This window comes from Podarcis bocagei (assembly GCF_964188305.1).
Source record: "Podarcis bocagei genome assembly, chromosome: 14".
In the NCBI taxonomy this organism is placed as follows: Eukaryota; Metazoa; Chordata; class Lepidosauria; order Squamata; family Lacertidae; genus Podarcis; species Podarcis bocagei.
This window is the reverse complement of record NC_138139.1, coordinates 4,725,934-4,746,149: the sequence shown is the minus strand read 5'-3', so window position 1 is coordinate 4,746,149 and position 20,216 is coordinate 4,725,934. Positions and strand designations below refer to the sequence as shown.

The 20,216-nt window shown below is 41.8% G+C and overlaps 1 protein-coding gene across 5 annotated transcripts in view; it reads left to right on the top strand.

The window, feature by feature from the left end:
- The window catches only part of VPS13C (vacuolar protein sorting 13 homolog C), a 120,235-nt gene that overhangs the window by 89,147 nt on the left and 10,872 nt on the right, over positions 1 to 20,216 (top strand). For all 5 annotated transcript variants that reach the window (XM_081170478.1, XM_081170477.1, XM_081170476.1 and 2 more), the window contains 17 exons: positions 1,622 to 1,750; positions 2,769 to 2,902; positions 3,035 to 3,161; positions 3,556 to 3,791; positions 4,022 to 4,172; positions 5,980 to 6,120; positions 7,279 to 7,360; positions 7,446 to 7,515; positions 8,598 to 8,709; positions 10,026 to 10,139; positions 15,938 to 16,077; positions 16,523 to 16,604; positions 16,989 to 17,102; positions 17,672 to 17,747; positions 17,974 to 18,137; positions 19,654 to 19,699; positions 20,013 to 20,136. In XM_081170478.1, coding sequence (XP_081026604.1) covers positions 1,622 to 1,750; positions 2,769 to 2,902; positions 3,035 to 3,161; positions 3,556 to 3,791; positions 4,022 to 4,172; positions 5,980 to 6,120; positions 7,279 to 7,360; positions 7,446 to 7,515; positions 8,598 to 8,709; positions 10,026 to 10,139; positions 15,938 to 16,077; positions 16,523 to 16,604; positions 16,989 to 17,102; positions 17,672 to 17,747; positions 17,974 to 18,137; positions 19,654 to 19,699; positions 20,013 to 20,136 — 2,042 coding nt within the window. The remainder of the gene's footprint in view (positions 1 to 1,621; positions 1,751 to 2,768; positions 2,903 to 3,034; positions 3,162 to 3,555; positions 3,792 to 4,021; positions 4,173 to 5,979; positions 6,121 to 7,278; positions 7,361 to 7,445; positions 7,516 to 8,597; positions 8,710 to 10,025; positions 10,140 to 15,937; positions 16,078 to 16,522; positions 16,605 to 16,988; positions 17,103 to 17,671; positions 17,748 to 17,973; positions 18,138 to 19,653; positions 19,700 to 20,012; positions 20,137 to 20,216) is intronic.

The window sequence follows — 20,216 nt, the reverse complement described above, 5'->3', positions numbered from 1 at the left end:
AACAAATAAGAGAACCTCTAACAGGAAGCAAAATAACTTGGTTTAACTGGATACAACTGGAGCAATGGACAAAGAAGTGGTTTTTTATAATAGTTTTTATTAGTAATAAGTGGTTAAGGGAAAACAAGAAATGCAAAGAATATACAAAATTCAAAAAAATGATTATAAAAAGGAGAGATAAAGAAGAAAATATAGTTATAAAAGGGGAAACCAGTGAAATTTATAAAATATTAGTAGAAATGGAGGATCAACAAGATTAGTTAAAAGAGGTGCGGGAAAAGGAGACAACAGGGCAGATAAATACAGGAGAAACACACTTTGAAAATCTTGTTTATAAGGATAAAATACATTATAAGTTAGTATGGAGACGGTATTTAACACCAGTTAGATTAAATCAAATAAGGAATATTCGGTGTTATGTTGGAGGAGATGCCAGGAAACTGGGACTTATGTTCACATGTGGTGGGGGTGTAAATATGTACAATTTTTTTGGCAAAGGGTGTTTAAGGAGATAACAGAAATCACTGGGTTAAAGGTAACCAGAGGTAGCATTCTTATCAATTTACAATGGGGTGGAAGGTTTGCAGGCTATGAAGGACTTGCTCACAAATTTATTGATGGCTACACAAATTATTATAGTTAGGAAGTGGAAGGGGCAAGGTGAATATAAAATGGAAGAACGATATAAAGAGGTGTGGGATTTTGAGCAGATATGGAAGGTATTTGTGGAATTTCTACTGTTAGAATGGAAAGGGATCAAACCATTGCAAGAGGTGTTGAAGTTTTGGGAGGTTGGATGATAATAATAATAATAGTAGTAGTAGTAGTAGTAGTAGTAGTAGTAATAATAATAATAATAATAATTAATTTATTATTTGTACCCCGCCCATCTGGCTGGGTTTCCCCAGCCACGGTGGACAGCTTCCAACAAAGATTAAAAATACATTAAAATGTCACACATTAAAAGCTTCCCTAAACAGGGCTGCCTTCAGTTGTCTTCTAAATGTCAAGTAGTTGTTTATCTCTGACATCTGATGGGAGGGCGTTCCACTACTGAGAAGGCCCTCTGCCTGGTTCCCTGTAGCTTAGCTTCTCGCCTTGAGGGAACCACGAGAAGGCCCTCGACGCTGGACCTCAGTGTCCGGGCCGAACAATGGGGGTGGACACGCTCCTTCAGGTATACAAGGCCGAGGCCGTTAAAATAGATAGTTACAATGGAAGAGTCTTGGGGGTGTGGTATACATATTTATTTATTTATTTATTTTTATTTTTATTATTACTTTGGTAAAATAAAAACAAATAAAAGGAAGAATATTAGGGGGTGGGCAGGGGAAGGAGTAGACGATGTGAAAAATGAACATAATATTTTAGCTGCAGTTCATTCATTTTCAGCTTCGTATTTTTGTTATTTAAAAAGTGTGCCTAGACATTCCATTGTTTTGCCCATAACCTGGGTTTAAGGTGCCATTTAGCTCCTAGCTTTCATATCTCAGTTTCTAACACTGGTTGCAAATCTCATTAGTAATGGTTCCTTTAAAATGGTTGGTGTACTTCTGTTTTAGATGTCTTTTGTTGGACATATTGCCAAATTTAAGCAGAAACTTTTTATTTTGCCCACTAGTGTCTTCCATTCTGGCCAGAAAATTTGTCTGGAAAACTGTGCATCAGAGTGATTGGCTGTGACCGTGTGACCAAACCATTCTTTTTCAGCAGACAGGACAATGGGACTCTGTTGAGTCTAGAAGAACTGGTGAGAATATGGCATTTTTTATTCCCTGTTGTGCTTACTTTAAAACATGGTTATGAACAATATTTGTTTTTAAAAAGACATATAAACCAAACTTGCAAATAAACGCACAAAAGCTACTAGCTTGAAACTATCTTTACTAGTCTGCTGGGGATCAGGGTTGGGGTGACAGGCGGCACAGAGAGCTTTGTCTCTCTTCTAGCAGCCCCCACTGCATTTCTATGCTGCGAGCAGAGATGGGATGAAGCACTTTATTCCTCTTCTGCCCTGGCCACTCGCCTGCATGAAATTCCTTATCACATGGCTACCACATGAAGGTTTTAAAATGCAAGGCTGATCTAAATGCTTAAAGATCACAAAAGTAGTTGATCCTCCCACCTGGTGCTATCTAAACGTTTACAAGAACAGAAATGTTTTCACAAGCGACTTAAAATTGGTACCTTGGTGGGCTTTTCTGCATAACTTGTTTGAAGCTATAATGCTATTACTGAGAAGACCTCACTCTTCATAGCCACACAGTTTAATTTCCAGAAGCTACAAAATCCATGTTCAGGGCCTGTTCTGTAAATCTCAGGTTCCTTTGGATAAAGCAGCCATGATGTTATGGTTAGCTAGTAAAAAGGGAGGTTAAAGTTTATAGCCATTGGTGCTGCGTGGTTTCTGGTTATTCCCAGGAGCAGGAATAATATTGGTTGCTGGATCAAATGTGGTAAAGCTAAAATTGGATGCATTATAAGTGTAGCTTCCAGCTTGGACTACCGGCAAGAAGCTGCTAGCAGCTTTGAGAAGGGAAGAGACAGAACTCTCACGCTCCATTCACTTTGGGTTACCTCATCTGGACTCTTGTGTGAGCCCCATTGTAAGAGCCAGAGTGGTCTGGTTGACCAGCAGCTGTTTGTTGCTACTGTGAGCTACTTGCTAGAGGTATAAACGCTAAAAGGTACAGTGAAGCTTGAATTAGGCTATGTGGATATCAAGCCATAGCTTTTAGTACCGTATCCATTTATTTTATTTTCAACAGAGCTCAGGGATCCTGGTAGACGTGAACGTGTCTGATCATTCTACAGTTATTAACTTCTCAGATTATCATGAGGGAGCGGCACCTGCTTTGATCATAAATCATACTCCATGGGCTTCTCTTAAATACAAGCAGAGGTATGTGAAAGAGCTTTCTTCCATCTTTTGAGAGAGGTGCTTTGCTATAGGATGTATAATATTTTTAATCTGAATTCAGTTGCACTTTTGTTCATCCATAACTAACGTTGTGTTTCTATTTTATCCATGCAGTGGTTTACAGGAAGAGATGGAACTGAAGCCAAGGGGAATGAGGCTGTTTGCCTGGGCAGATCCCACTGGAATAAGAAAATTAACTTGGGTGTATGCACAAAACTCCGGAGAACATGATCTTCTTAAGGTATTTGGTGTTGAAAGAAAAATCTGTCAAGTCTGAACTCCATGGGAAACCATTTCTATAACAATCAATAATGCCCCTCAACTCAAAACTGTTTCTGTCCTTCTGTGCATCATTGGAACCTTTCAATATATTACGACAATTCTGTTTCTTCTTTAACTTTGAAATTTTAAAGTCAATGTTAATTATGTAGACAACCCCAGCTTGTAGAAGGCTTGCACTTCACATACCATTCATAACACAACACAGCAGTGTTCATTTTGTTTGCATTGCTTGCACTTGCTACAAGCTAATACAAATTAATTTTGCTTTAAAAATGACAAACGTGTGCCCGGTGTTACATTAGTAGGTTCATTTTGTGTTATACAGCCTCTTCTTTTCCTTCCTGCCAATCCAGGATGAGTGTGGTCAGTTTCCTTACAACTCCAATACCCAGATTCATTGGGTCTCTTTCTTGGATGGACGCCAAAGGGTGCTGCTTTTCACAGATGATGTTGCCTTGGTTTCTAAAGCCCGGCAAGCAGAGGAGATGGAGCAGCCGGATCAAGAAATAAATGTTGCTCTTCACAGTGTTGGGCTTTCACTAGTCAACAATGAAAACAAACAGGAAATTTCTTACATAGGAATCACCAGGTACTGTTCATAAATAATAGCTGGCTGCCTGTTAATTCACAGAAGTCCTGTTTTGAAAATCAGAGCAAAATCGGTTCTCATTTTCCTAAAACAAATATTTGTCTAAGCACTGCTCCTTCAACCACGTAAAGCTTAAGAAATTTGGATTAGTTAAAATACAGTGCTGTGGATTGTTTCTACTTTTTTAAAAGTAAAGGTTTAACTTAATCACCAATGTATTTATTTTTCAGTTCAGGCATTGTCTGGGAATTAAAACCAAAGCAGAGGTGGAAGCCATTTAACCAAAAGCAAATACGCCTCTTGGAACAGGCATATCAGAAACATATTTCTGTGCGAGGTGCGGAGGCTTCTGATTGGATTAAAATAGACAACAATTTTGAGGTATGCTGCGGTATCACGTACATGTTGCATTTATGCTACTGAGCACAATAAGACATTTTGCAAAAGTCTTCTGTTCATAAATGTTAGTTGCCTTATATGGGTGGAGAATGTCGAGGCTTTGAACAACTCAACAAAAAGCTGATCTCTGAATCCCTGTCAGATAATTTTAAGAATGCAGACTGGCACCATTGCTCCTTTCTTGTATATAGACCTAGGAAGCCATAATGCTTAAGAACTATCCTGCATGTGTATGCAGAGAAACACAAGGTATCTGAGCACAGCAAACCAAATAGAGGAGATACAGTCAGGGGTGTAGGAAGGGGGGTGCGGGGGGGGGGGCAGTACGCCCCTGGTGCCATCCCGGTGGGGGAGACAAAATCCTCCCTGGGTGGATCTCGTCGCCGCGCCGCAATCCGCCCCCACCGGGAAGATCACGCCACCGTGCTGTGATTGGCCCTGCCTGGAGGATCGCACCATCATGCCACGATCAGCTCCTGCCAGGAGGATCGTGCTGCCATGCCGTGATTGACCCTGCCGGGAGGATCGCACCACCACGCTGTGATCGGCCCCGCTGGGAAGATCGCACTGCTGCAACGCGATTGGACCCCCCCCCCCAAGGATTGCGTCGATCACCCTGCCACTCTGGGTGCTGTAACGGCTTCCTCCACCACTGGATACAGTATGGACAAGCAAGCAAAGGCAGATGTAACACTGTTCAGCATGGCGTAGCCAAGTGACTCTAGTTATGGGAAAAGCATGAGACAAACAGACTTAACGGGCAAAACAAGGGGCGTCTCCTTGAGAGCCTCCTGTTGAGGTAGAAAGGCAGTTCCCACTGTCCTGTCAGTGTTACCCAGCTCCTTGGTAGCTGAACCAATGTCTTGCTCCATCCACTGTCACTTTCCCATTTGGTGAGTCAAGTGTGTAACAAAAGTTTCTTGCCATATCTTTTTTTAATCACCCAGAAGGCATTCCAGAAACTTCTAATGGAATATCTGCAGTGTCCTCTGGGAGTTGCTGCCCTCCATGCTCCTCTGCCACCTAGGTCTTCCCTCATGTCGGCTTGGGTTAAGTAGATCATGAAGCTGGGAAAGATTGCAGGGGAGATCCAGGGATATTTCCTTTGTCACCTCAGTGGTCTGCACTCCTCAGGGCAGCCCCTAATGGCTGCTGCCCACCCTTGCTGTTCTTGCCTGAATAGGTTTGCCAGGAGCAACTTAGAGGAGCTGGAGTTTGGTGCTCAGCCAAGTCTGGAAGTCTTCCATGCTTCCACTTGACTAGCCTCCCTAGGCAAAAATGGCAGCAACTGACAACAGTTTTTAGTGGTCCAACTACATGATATTTCTTTGCTTGAGCTGGGTTTATTGCCAAAGAGAGGAGATAGAGAGGGATGAGATTATTAGCAGCTGCTGCCAAGGCAGGCTATTAAGTTTGAACGTGTAAGCCCCAGGCCTGGGTGAAAGCTGCACAGTTGGGCTTGGGGAGGGGAATGAGAAAAAACTTAGGAACTAGCATGTTTGCTACTAACCTGCTGGTGACAGTTTTGAAAGCTGCCGAGCACCTTGAACGTGACATCAGTCCTTGCCTATCCCAAACAATTTGGTGGTCTGTAATGTCACTGAAATAATGTTCTGCCCTTCCCTGCATAAGGGTATGGAAGCACTCTGCTGTTCAAAGGAGCTCTTATTGGGCCAAACCCATCCCAAAAAGGCATCTAGGATCCTATACGAAATACCTCTCCATCCCAACAGCGTGAAATTGAGGGGTTGTAAAGAACAGGGGTTAAATGTATATGCGTTTTTTTCAGGTTAACTTCAACAAGATGCCAATGGAAATGCGCCTTCCAATCAAATGTAGCATAAAGCGAGATTTCTTATCTGGTATACAGATTGAATTCAAACAGTCACCTCACCAACAAAGCTTACGGGCCCAGTTATACTGGCTTCAGGTACAAATCTTTGATTTATTATTTTTTTTTAAGAAAACCTTGGTGTTATGAGGGATAGAAGTAACTCTGGTCAAGGAAACTGGAATCTTAAAGATGGCAGTCATGGACTGTATAACGGTTCTCTGGAACCACATTTGTTCTTGGAAAGACTGGGTCACTAAATGATTTGTCGTTTAGTTAATTATTCATGAGAATTTTAAAACTATACTTCGTTTAAGCACAAAACATTCTGTACATTTTGTAAAAATTAAGAGCCAAAACCCTGCAAAAATAATCTTATTTCTTAATTGTTTTTTTATTTAGCAAAGATAAGATTTTGTAGGTGCTGACTTTGCTTTATTTTGTGTAGCTAAGCTAAAGGAGCTTGAAATCCTCTGCCCACTTACCTGGGAGTAAGCCCCATTGAACTTAGTGGGGCACATTTCTGAGTAGACAATGTATGATTACAGGTAGATTGCATTTTATGTTGATTTGACTTACACGATTGCAGCGTCATGCGGATTGTCAGAAAATAAATAAATGCAGAGTGGGGAGAAAAAATAGGGTGGGAGAGCAGGAAAGAATGACAGACAATCACAACAGCCATTGGAAGAGTATTAGAGTGTGTTTGGAGAGTCGTAGTGTGGAGAGAGTGGAGGAGGTTGCAGAGAGGTTTTTTTAAAAAAAGCTATATTTCTAAAAGCTTGAGAAAATAAGAAAAAACAATATAGTCAGCATCAAATATCAAGCATTTTTAATATAAAAACTAAAAGTAAATTAAGAAAAAGAAAAGACTTCCTATTTTCTATTAGTTTTAAAAATTTATGCCAAATTTTATTCCGCAAAAACACACAACTTTTCTGCTTTCCACAAACCTGTCTTCAAACTCAGATATCACAACCTTTTCCTTCTTGCACAAAAATCCATAAGGGATTTCCAAGAGGTTGGAGAGAGATCAGAGGAGGCCGGAGAGAGTTGTGGAGGAAGTTGGAAGGATTTACTGATTTTTGTGTGTTTTTTACAGTTTTCTAGGGGGTGCTCTGGCTTTACATGATTTTCCTTAGATGTGCAGTAGCCCAACATAGGATTAAATCTGCCTGTACTCTGCTAAAATAATAGTCTTGATTAATGTTTATCATATATTGGCTTCTTATATATTGGTTTGTTACTCCCTTGAAGGTCGATAACCAGTTGCCTGGTTCAATGTTCCCTGTTGTATTTCATCCTGTAGCTCCTCCAAAATCCATCGCATTGGATTCAGGTAATAATATTTTTAACATTCTAGATGCAGCAAGAATCAGCCACTTATGAAACAGGTATTCATTTCACCTCTCATTTTTCCTTAGAACCACGGCCATTCATTGATGTTAGTATCATCATTAGATTTAATGAGTACAGTAAAGTGTTGCAGTTCAAGTAAGTAAAATATACTTAAAGGTTTTTGAAACATAAGCCATGTGAATCTTACTCCTAAATAAATTCTTAATTCTTAAGGATCGGAGAAAGGACCAAATTAAGCTAGAGCAGGGGTTGGAAACCTCTGGCCCACAGTATTAATTAGGTCCAGCTTGGCCTGCAAGACCCCTTCCCCCAAACTGTGCCCACCTGCTTCACACCTGATGTCACATCTGAGGGGCAGGTCTGGGGCAGGAAGAGATGCAAATGCCCATGCAAAACTGGGAGCCTGAAAGCATGCTTCCTATTGTTCATTGGCAGTGGAGGTTTGCTGTCACTACTGGTTAGCTGATTGGCGGTGAGAGCAAGCCTGTTGGGATCCTCTGTGCTACAAAATTATCAGTGGAGAACTCAAAGCTGGTTTCCAAGTCCCTGCCTATCAGCTGATGAGCAGTAAATTCAAGTCTCACATGGCTTGGATTCGCTGTGCTATAAAGGAAAAATGGATCACCTGTTGTCATAGTGATGCCAGGTGACTGACAGGCCCACGAGGATAGGAGGAGCCCAGGATTAGGCCAGCTGGCCACAGCTAGTTCCCCACCTCTGAACTAGAGTGATTTCATGTTTCAAAAAATATATTTCCCACATGCAAAATTTCCTCTAGAGGACTAGAATGGCTCAAAACATTTAGCTTAAATTGAGGGTAGAAGCTTTCTGCATATACAGTCAAACCCACAGATCATTTAAACTGGAATTGCTTAATAAAATATTTTAGTTTGTCCACCTTCATTGGGACTGTGAAATGGTTTCAATAAAAGTACTTTGAATGAAATGGTATATGGTGTGGCATGAACCATCTGTGGGCTTGGGCCAAATCTGTTGAGAGGAGCTAACCACAAGCCTGTGGAATTACCCACAAGTTTTCCACCACTTTATTGTTTAGTCTTCAAGGAACTCTGGCATTGCAGGTGCATGACAGGTAGCTGCATAAGCAGAAATGGTCCAGTATTTAACTTGCTTTGAAATTAAATATTAACCACAAAAAGAGCAGTTAGCCTCACGGAAGCTGTGTTGTCAGTTACTTGTATTTTCCTTTTCCTCAGGTATTTCATGGTTCTAATCCAGGAAATGGCTTTGAAAATAGATCAGGGATTCTTAGGAGCTGTTATTGGACTCTTCACTCCATCTACAGACCCAGAAGCTGAAAAACAAAGGGTAAGGTCTGCTTGGGACATCTCATATGTTGAGCTGAAAATCTGTTTTTTAAAACATGCCAGTCTATGAAAGCACAGAAGAATACTAATGCTAGATCTGACCATAGAAATGACTAGAGAAAATTATTTATTTTCAAGACAGTAATTAGCAACATGGGGGGGGGGGTATAACTAAACAAGATCTGGACAACTGTGTAATATTTTTAGCAATTTCTGGAAACTCTGTTTTGTGTATAGTGTTAGTACACAAAACAAGTTTGGGATGAATTTACTAGGCATCAGATTTCCAAAAGTTGCCTGTGGCTTTTAAGTGCTGTCCCAGAAAAATGTTCTTACAAGCTGATCTTGGTGTGTCATGGATTTGGCATATGGGTGGCCTGTTGCTATGATAATGTGACAAACAGCCCTGAAAGTTCTGGTCACAGTAAACGATTAACTGTTGTTTACCGTGATGCCATCCTGGGCTCCTAAGGGTATAGAGAATGCTTCCATAGAATCATAGAGTTGGAAGGGACCCTGAGGATCATCTAGTCCAACCCCCTGCAAGCAGGACTATGCAGCTGTCCCTTGCGGGGATTGAACCTGCAACCCTGGCATTATCAGCACCATGCTCTAACCAGCTGAGCAGTCCAGCAGATGGGCAGGCCATAAATTTAATAAATATTAATAGTAATAATGATGTTCGAATGGGGCTGCAATTTTTTAATTATTGCAGAGAGTTGAGTGTCTACTTGCTGAATTTTCATCGAAATAATATTTTCAAACCAGTGTATTGAAAAATGCGTAAAAGGCAGTTTTTAAAGGAGGTAATTGGAACAAATACTGTAATTTCCTGTGATAGGTAATGTTACTTGAAATGAGAACAAATTGTATCAAGGCAAGCATATGATATGATATGATATGATATGATATGATATGCTGCCCATCTGACTGGGTCACCCCAGCCACTCAGGGCAGCTTCCAGCAAATTAAAACATAATACAGCATCAAACATTAAAAACTTCCCTGAACAGGACTGCCTTCTGATGCCTTCTAAAAGTAATATAGTTGATTATTTCCTTGACATCTGATGGCCGGGCACAACTACTGTGAAGGGCCTCTCCTTGGTTCCTTGTAGCGACACTTCTTTCAGTGAGGGAACCAGCAGAAGGCCCTTGGAGCTGGATCTCAGTGTCTGGGCTGAATGATGGGGGTGGAGACGCCAAGGCCATTTAGGGCTTTAAAGGTCAGCACCAGCACTTTGAATTGTGCTTGGAAACGTACTGAAAGTCTGAACCTAATTGAGGATTTCACTTAAAATTATTGCTATTTTAACAGACAAAGTTGATACAAAAGGATATTGATGCTCTTAACACACAGTTGATGGAGTCATCCTTGACTGATATATCCACCCTCAGCTTCTTTGAGCACTTCCATATTTCTCCTCTGAAGGTATGTTTGAAAGGACTGTGGCTTGGCAACACAAAAATCAAGATTGTTATATTATGTAATATTAGGGTAAGGTTAAGAATAAAATGGTATTGGATAAAGTGATACTGCAATATGTACTCAAGTCACATGACCGCGATATTTGTTATTTTGTACATTTGCTGACTAACAGTAGTGTAAATATTGTGTTCAATGGGCACCGCCTGACAGAACAGTCCTCACTGAAGCTTGTGCTTATTATCGCCATTCTCATTTCACAGATTGGCAGCCTCACAGCTTGCTCAGTAGCGAGAGGACGGCACAGCATCTTGGGTGCAGTCTTGCTGTGTTTCCATCTGTGACAAATTTTAATTTTTCTCTTCATTAACTAGCTAAGTAGATGGAAGAAAAATTCTCTTGGGTTCCTTCAAAGTAATATGTGGAACCTGCCTTAAGTGATAGTGATGTTTTTGGGTTTATTTATTTATTTAAATCAGTGAAGAGAAAAGGCTGGCTTAAATCATGTTTCTCACTGATGCTACTTCTTAAGTTTCTTAACCTATGGTGCAAACTTGCCCACTAAACCACATTAATTTAGGACTACGATATTATTTATATTTTTGACTCATTCTTGCAACAAAGCCATGCATCTCTTTAGTCACTTTGCAAATACTTTGCATGCTTTACCTGTAGAGGGAATATCTTTAAAATGTTCCTGCTTGGGGTCTTTCTTATGACCAGCACCCATGACACTAAGCAGAATCCTATTTACTCAAAAGTCAATGGGGCTTTCTTGTCAGGAAGTTGATACAGTACTGTAGCTTAAGTATTTGACTATAGGCATCGGTGCGTAGCACAATCTTGTCTTCCATTTGTCTTTCCAGTGTGCATTGCTCCTTTCTGCTCCACTTGGCTCAGCCCCCCCCCCAAACAAAAATGAAGTGCCCACAACTGATAGGTCAAAGCAGGTTTAATAGTTCCCAGGCAGACTAGAGCAGTTTATTTTTATCAGGTGAAAATGAAATGTCCGCTCATCCTCTCTGGTGGGTGCCATTGCGGGCTGGCATTCCCCCTTGCGCCAGGATCTAATGTGGGAAGTCCTAGGGACTGTTTCCCAGGCAGCAAAGGAAGTCCCATTTGCCTAATCAGCAAATTACAACCGAGCATGGGACCCACCAGGGGGCAGGCTCCAGTATATTATGTAGGCATGTGGTTTGTTCTCCAGCCATATTTTTGGGATCTCCAACCCTCCCACTATGGCATAGCTGGTTCCCATATTTGGGGCCAGGCTGGATTTTTTTCAGTTGGCAAATTGGCTCCAGCCCTCTGGTTTTTGCCATCTTCATAGCAATTGTCACACCTTTGGTGCTTTAAGCATTAGATAGGTCTAGTTTTGGTTGGAGGAGAGGCCTGACCCCCTCCCCTGAAATGGGCTTTCACGGGAAAGGGATCCAGGGGAGATGCTTCTTTTCGGACGCCCGGGCGTGGGGCGAGGGGCCACAGCAGCCCCCAGGTGCAATCCAGTGGGGGAGTTGCCCTTTGATGTAGGTCAGGGACTCCCTCCTTTCCAGTTGATCCCAAAATGCAAGATCTTCCAGCAGGTAGACCGGAAGGGATGGGATCTACCCAATGCCAATCCTCTTATATCTGCTGGCATTAAAGTTGCGGCCTGATTTCACCCAACAACGGGTGGAACGGACAGCTCACGGAAGAACCCCGACCAAACCCAAGAGGAGGCGTGTAGTGGTGATAGGGGATTCCCTACTGAGGGGAACAGAAGCAGTGATCTGTGGGCCTGACAAGATGTCTCGGGAAGTGTGCTGTCTCCCTGGGGCTAAGATCCAAGATGTAACTGAACGACTGCAAGGAATCATAAAACCCACTGACAAATACCCCTTCCTCTTGGTTCATGTGGGAACCAATGACACTGCAAGCAATAGCCTCCAGAAGATCAAAAGAGACTACGAGGCTCTCGGCAGGAAATTGAAGCAACTAAATGCACAAATTGTCATCTCGTCTGTCCTCCCAGTTGAACGACGTGGCCCAGGGAGAGAGGGGAAAATAGTGGAAGTGAACAGCTGGCTTCGCAAATGGTGTAAACAGGAACGGTTTGGATTCTTAGATCACGGACTGCAGTTTCTTGAAGATGGACTTCTGGCAAGTGATGGGCTGCACCTCACAACGGTTGGGAGAAATGTTTTTGCCAAAAAACTCAGAAACCTCATCAGGAGGGCTTTAAACTGACTAATGTGGGGGAGGGAGACAGTGCTCCTGAAGGTAGGAGTCTATCAATTAATGAAGATGATCATCCAAATGTCATAGACCAAATGGAGCAAACAGCACGCGGACCTAGTGGTGGGAGGAAAAAATCCTTAAATAAGAGACACGGGGGAATGATTAATGGACTTCAATGTCTGTACACTAATGCGCAAAGCATGGGAAATAAACAAGATGAGCTTGAGCTCTTGGTACAGCAAACTAAATATGACATAATAGGCATCACTGAAACCTGGTGGGATAAGTCCCACGATTGGAATGTAATAATGGGGGGATACAATCTATTTCAGAGAAACAGACCAGACAAGAAAGGAGGAGGAGTGGCGTTATATGTCAGGGATGTGTATACCTGTGAAGAGATCCAAGATTTAGAACCTCAAAGCCAATGTGAGAGCATTTGGGTCAAAATTAAGGGAGAGAAGAATAACAGAGACCTCATTGTGGGAGTTTACTATAGATCCCCAAGCCAAACGGAGGACATAGATGATGCCTTCCTGGAACAGATGGCCAAGCATGCAAAAGGAAGGGAGATAGTAGTAATGGGGGACTTCAATTACCCGGATATTTGTTGGACGTCAAACTCAGCCAAGAGCATAAGGTCAAACAGATTCCTCACTGGCCTTGCAGACAACTTCATTGTCCAGAAAGTGAGAGAAGCAACAAGAGGAACAGCCATTTTAGATCTGGTCCTAACCAATGTTGATGACCTGGTTAGTGGGGTAGAAGTGGAAGGATCATTAGGCGCGAGTGATCATGCTCTTCTGAAGTTTACTATACAGCGGAAAGGAGCAGCCAAGCATACTAGGACTCAATTTCTTGACTTTAAGAAAGCCGACTTCATAAAACTTAGGGAAGTGCTGGGTGAGATCCCATGGACAGCAATACTAAAAGGAAAGGGAGTTCATGATGGCTGGGAGTTTGTTAAGAGGGAGATAGTAAAAGCACAACGTCAGGCAATACCAATGAGACGGAAACATGGAAGGTGCCTAAAGAAGCCAGGGTGGCTATCTAAAGAACTTTTAACTGAATTAAGATTAAAAAAGGATGTGTACAAAAAATGGAAAAGGGGGGAAACCACCAAAGAGGAATTCAAACAAATAGCCAGCACGTGTAGACACAAAGTCAGAAAAGCTAAAGCTCAGAATGAACTCAGGCTTGCTAGAGAGGTTAAAAGCAACAAAAAAGGCTTTTATGGGTATGTTCGTAGCAAAATGAAGAACAAAGAAACAGTGGGGTCACTCAGAGGAGAAGATGGTGAAATGCAAACAGGGGACACAGAAAGGGCTGAACTCCTCAATGCCTTCTTTGCCTCAGTCTTCTCCGATAAAGAAAACAATGCCCGACCTGAAGAATTTGGAGCAAATGATTCAGCAAAGGAAACACAGCCCAGAATAACTAAGGAGACAGTACAAGAATATTTGGCTAGTTTAGATGTATTCAAGTCTCCAGGGCCAGATGAACTGCATCCAAGAGTATTAAAAGAACTGGCAGATGTGATCTCAGAACCACTGGCAGTCATCTTCGAGAAATCCTGGAGAACAGGCGAAGTCCCGGCAGACTGGAGGAGGGCAAATGTTGTCCCTATTTTCAAAAAGGGGAAAAGAGAGGACCCAAATAATTACCGCCCAGTCAGTCTGACATCAATAGCAGGGAAGATTCTGGAGCAGATCATTAAGCAAACAGTCTGTGAGCACCTAGAAAGGAATGCTGTGATCACCAATAGTCAGCATGGATTTCTGAAAAATAAGTCATGTCAGACTAACCTGATCTCATTTTTTGACAGAATTACAAGCCTGGTAGATGAAGGGAACTCAGTGGATATAGCCTACCTTGATTTCAGTAAGGCATTTGACAAGGTGCCCCATGATATTCTTGTAAAGAAGCTGGTAAAATGCGGTCTTGACTCTGCTACCACTCAGTGGATTTGTAACTGGCTGACTGACCGAACCCAAAGGGTGCTCATCAATGGTTCCTCTTCATCCTGGAGAAGAGTGACTAGTGGGGTGCCACAGGGTTCTGTCTTGGGCCCGGTCTTATTTAACATCTTTATCAACGACTTGGATGATGGACTCAAGGGCATCCTGATCAAATTTGCAGATGACACCAAACTGGGAGGGGTGGCTAACACCCCAGAGGACAGGATCACACTTCAAAACGACCTTGACAGATTAGAGAACTGGGCAAAAACAAACAAAATGAATTTTAACAGGGAGAAATGTAAAGTATTGCACTTGGGCAAAAAAAATGAGAGGCACAAATACAAGATGGGTGACACCTGGCTTGAGAGCAGTACATGTGAAAAGGATCTAGGAGTCTTGGTTGACCACAAACTTGACATGAGCCAACAGTGTGACGCGGCAGCTAAAAAAGCCAATGCAATTCTGGGCTGCATCAATAGGAGTATAGCATCTAGATCAAGGGAAGTAATAGTGCCACTGTATTCTGCTCTGGTCAGACCACACCTGGAGTACTGTGTCCAGTTCTGGGCACCACAATTCAAGAAGGACACTGACAAACTGGAACGTGTCCAGAGGAGGGCAACCAAAATGGTCAAAGGCCTGGAAACGATGCCTTATGAGGAACGGCTAAGGGAGCTGGGCATGTTTAGCCTGGAGAAGAGAAGGTTAAGGGGTGATATGATAGCCATGTTCAAATATATAAAAGGATGTCACATAGAGGAGGGAGAAAGGTTGTTTTCTGCTGCTCCAGAGAAGCGGACACGGAGCAATGGATCCAAACTACAAGAAAGAAGATTCCACCTAAACATTAGGAAGAACTTCCTGACAGTAAGAGCTGTTCGACAGTGGAATTTGCTGCCAAGGAGTGTGGTGGAGTCTCCTACTTTGGAGGTCTTTAAGCAGAGGCTTGACAACCATATGTCAGGAGTGCTCTGATGGTGTTTCCTGCTTGGCAGGGGGTTGGACTCGATGGCCCTTGTGGTCTCTTCCAACTCTATGATTCTATGATTCTATGATTCTATGAAAAATGCAGTGCGTCTTATTCTTGGTATTGGGAGGAACCGAAGAGGAGTGGGGATGCCTTGCCACACAAATCTATGAGCCATCCATCACCTTCTTGTATCCTCATTAACCCAGAATAGAGGACAGGAGCTAGAAATCATAAAAAAGAGAGAGATAAGCAAAAGAAATAAAGAGGATTTCCAATTTTCCGTCTGTCAATTATGTATATAAAGATTATTTAGAGTATTCAAAATGTTCTAAATTTACATAGAAATGCCTCCTTTTTATCTCATCATATCTAGAAGGCGGTTCAAGCTGAAAATTAACTGTGGGTCTAATTTAATATAAAACATTTCTTGTATACTGTGAACACTCTTTTCTGAAAAGAAAGCATGATTGACAGAATGATTAGCAATATAACTGAGCACTTAAAAATGTTGTCACATCGTCACAGATCTAGTATCTTTTTTCTGAAGCATTTTTCAAACTTCTACATGTTTGCCACTTCCATATGTCTATATATTTAGTAAAACTTGACAAGCAGGTACCCAAAATGTTAATTCATATCCACTTCTATCTTGTTAGTTGCATTTGAGCCTTTCTTTGGGCTCTGGTGGGGAAGCATCTGATAAGGGCAGAGGAGAAATGATAGCGATCCATTCTGTGAATCTACTACTGAAGAGCATTGGGGCTACTCTTACAGATGTAGATGATCTAATATTCAAGTAAGTGGATGAAGCAAGAGTTTATCTCTTAAATTCTCTTTCTGGGTTCTTGTTAGGCATTTGCAGTACTAATTATTTTTAACCACCCTGTCACTACACATGTTCATGCTTCTGGAAACTTATTAGAACAGTATTGGGTAACCACAGAAAGAGGGCTGTATGAATGGAGAATGGATACTCATAAAAGTGGCTAAGAGAACCTGCTGTGATGTTACCTGCTCAGTCACATCTCAGGCTTGAATTTGCTGCCATAGGCAGCTTGCATTCTCTTAACTTCAGCTCTGCATTTTTTACATGGGGATAATGTCAATCAGCTTTACAGGGTTATTCTATAGATGAAATAATGTACAAGAAGAAAATACACTGTAAGTATTGAGAAGTTTTAGACATTCTCAGCAGTGGGACAACATCGTTCTTCAGATGCTGATTTGATGCTTCTTTTCAGGCTTGCTTTCTTTGAAATCAAGTATCAGTTTTACAAAAGAGATGAATTAATGTGGAAAGTCATCGGGCATTACAGAGATCAAGTAAGTTCTTTGCCCTCTGCATCATTTTCTCCGCTGTATTTCTAACTGAACTTTGGATTTAGCACATCATTTCCACATGCATTCATAAGGCCTGAAGCTCAACTCTCTTTGCCCAGGAGGCATTAATATTGCAGTGTGAAATTGTAGTTCCTAAGCAATGACATACTCTTTGCATTGTGTGTGTGTGTGTGCGCGCGCACTCCCTCCTACCCACCCCCTCCTACCCACCCCACCCCACACACTCACACTATAGTACTGCTGTTAAAGCTACCATTAAATATTGTTTGTTTTTGACGTGCATAGATTCTCATCCATTTTTTTAAAAAATCTGAATACTAATTATTTCTATTTTGTGTTTCTGTGTCTGTTTATTTTTTGCCTTAGTTCTTGAAGCAGGTGTATGTTCTTGTTCTGGGTTTAGATGTCCTGGGTAATCCTTTTGGCTTAATCAGAGGTCTGTCAGAAGGTGTGGAAGCTTTCTTCTATGAGCCTTTCCAGGTATGATGTCACTGTGCCACTGGAGTTGCAGGTTGTTGGTTTCACTGGGCTTCTTTCTGAAACATTCACATCTTTTATTTTGATCAGTAGCAAAGGATTTGTAAACTGACGACTTCAAAAACCTGTGTGTTGAATATAACTATGTTAGGAAAAAAGAACAATATGTATACTGGCTTCAGTAACTATATTTTGTGTCTCTCTCTGTGTGTGTAGCCTGGTAAAACTGAATCCAGTCCTTTGCTGCTGCTCCTGACCAGCAGATGAGGGCCACTTCAGTTTTTTGGAAGGGTTGTGTCAGTAGAGCTTGACAAGGCAGAAATCATGAATACAGCATCCATCTGTATGCATGTTTCCTCATCTAGCTTCTGTACACATATTCCAGCTAGGAGGCATGCAGCTAATTTAAGTGATCATGGTTTTTGTCAGACATGACTTCTTTCAAAAGTTCAGTTTTGTCATAAAGATCGTTTTGGAGCTGCATAAAGCCACAAATGATAGGAGTGTGGAAGTGGTGTGGATGTGTAAAACAAAACAAAAAACCCTCAAATGTCTTTTTCATCCTTCATTAGGGAGCTGTTCAAGGACCTGAAGAGTTTGCTGAAGGTTTTGTGATTGGTGTAAGAAGTCTGCTTGGCCACACCGTGGGTATGTTGAACACTTCACAATTTTCAGTATATTATACATGCACAACCTAAATGTCCATGCAAGAGCTGACTGTGTAAAAAAATTATTGGCCCATTCAAGATTTGGTCTCAACACTCAGTCACCATTTAAATTGCAATGGATCACCATAACAGTGCATCTATCTTGTTCTCAACCTTTTTCTGCAATGGTCTTGGAACCCCATAACGTTCTTCTACTTGTCTGATAGGCGGAGCAGCAGGCATGGTCTCTCGAATAACTGGTTCTGTTGGGAAGGGTCTGGCTGCTATCACTATGGATAAAGAGTACCAGCAGAAGAGAAGAGAGGAAATGGGTCGTCAGCCTAAAGATTTTGGAGACAGTCTTGCCAAAGGAGGGAAAGGCTTTCTACGAGTATGATGCTTAGATATTTTCTGGACTTCTGTGTGAGAGTAAAAATGGATAGATAAATCTGAAATACATTTTTTCTGTCTATTAAATTGAGCCTAATCCATGTGAAATATGCACATTGGGCTCCCCTCCCCAAAGTTGTTTGTGTTTCTAACACTAGTTAGTGGAAATTTTTTTTGGCAGCCAACCCTAGCAGCAAAAACTGAAGTATTAATTTTATGCAGTTGCATTTGGCTTTGAACTCTGAAGGGTACTGATCTATTGGCCAGGCTTCATAATGTGGGACAAAAAGTTCCTAAACATCCCAGCGCTTGGGTATGTGTGAAGCCATACTAGGGACTTGGGCTCCAAGTGGAAGTTTGAGAGGCAGAGCTGTTTCTGACCCATGTTCCCACAACCTGCTTTTTTGTGGCATCTTGTTGAAGATGACATGAAGTAATTTTGCTTCCCTGCTTCCATCAGTCAGCGAGGTGAGAGCTGGGCATCATAAGGATAGCATCACATGACACATTTTGTTCAACAATATATGTCAAGGAAAAGAGAGAGCAGCAGCAGTAGTTCCATCTTCCTCATAATATTTGGTCAGACTTTCCAAGGAGGCATACTGTAGGCATTAGGGCAATTTCCCCTCCACTTCTTCGACTGGGGTAAATACAACTGCCTTATTGATCAGAGCCATACCGTGCATCTTGTTTTGCACTGGGGACATGGAAGAGGAACTTCTGCATGAATTTTTTTTGGATAATATTCTGTGTGAAAGAATTGGAAGCTTTGGGTTATTTTTCACCAAGGAATCAGACATGGTGGACATCAATGCTCTTGAAAACTTAGCCAGACCTCCAATTTAGCCTGTGTGTAGATGCTATTTGATGGCACAAATTCTTGCCCTTGGACCCAGCAGCAGCAGTAAAGGTTTGGTAAATGTATGAGCAAGCACCTGTGTAGCCACTCTTGCTGAGCTAGACAGCTGCTTACAACAAAGACTAGAAAACTAGACTACTGTAGGTGGTCTGACATGGAGTACTCTCCCGCTGCATAGTTGCTTGATCATCATCCGCCATTTAGTGCTGTGTTTGGCTTCTTGTTTTAGTGCATCTGTTATCTGTGGTCCCTGAGTTGGTCTGGGGTGAGCTAACTTTTGAGTACCCTCCTTGCAGCAAGGTTAGGACATCATAAGTGGCCTTCTGAGCCCTTTTGTGACTTGTGCTTATGCCTTAATAGGTCTTTGTCAACTATATCAACTGACCTTTGAAAATATTGTTTCAGTGTTTATTAATTTCTGTGTGAATCATGGACAATGTCTTAAAAATATATAACACTAAATTGTGCATGTTGGGCTGCGTGTGCCCATTTCATCACCGTGATACCCCTGGTTGGGCAAGTTTGTGAACTTGCCCCAAGAGAGACTGTTTTGAATATTGAGGTCCAAAGACTGAAAGTAGAAAACGTAGAGGACGGTGGATGAAATTAATTTGTAACTTTTTGATTTTGACTTGCTGTTCTCTCTATTTCCTTTAAGGGGGTTTTTGATGGAGTGACTGGGGTAGTCACGAAACCTGTAGAAGGTGAGCTCTGATATTCTGACTTGGGATGTTGAGGGATTTCATAGTTTCAGAATTGCTAAGTAAAATTTTTTAATGCCATTTTATTCAAATAAAACCTACCATAGTTCTAACAGTATTAAACAGTTGGACTAATAACCCTCAGGGTCCCTTCCAACTCTATAATTCTACTACTCTATAAAAAGTGATATTTTAAGTAGAGAACCAACACTCCTTATGGAGGAATTATGTAACTAGCAGAATTGTATACTTTGAGTCTTGAAACCTAGCTTGTTGCAAGAAGATGCAATTCTGTTTTATATTCTTATGCTGGAAGGTGCCAAAAAGGAAGGTGCTGCTGGCTTCTTCAAAGGGATCGGGAAGGGTCTTGTTGGTGTTGTGGCCCGTCCAACAGGAGGTGTCATAGACATGGCAAGCAGCACATTCCAGGGGATCCAGAGGTAAGAGGGACAGGGGGTTGGACTGGGAGCAACCATTGAGAAGCCATCTTTCCAGTTTCCACCAAATGTGGTTCAGGTGT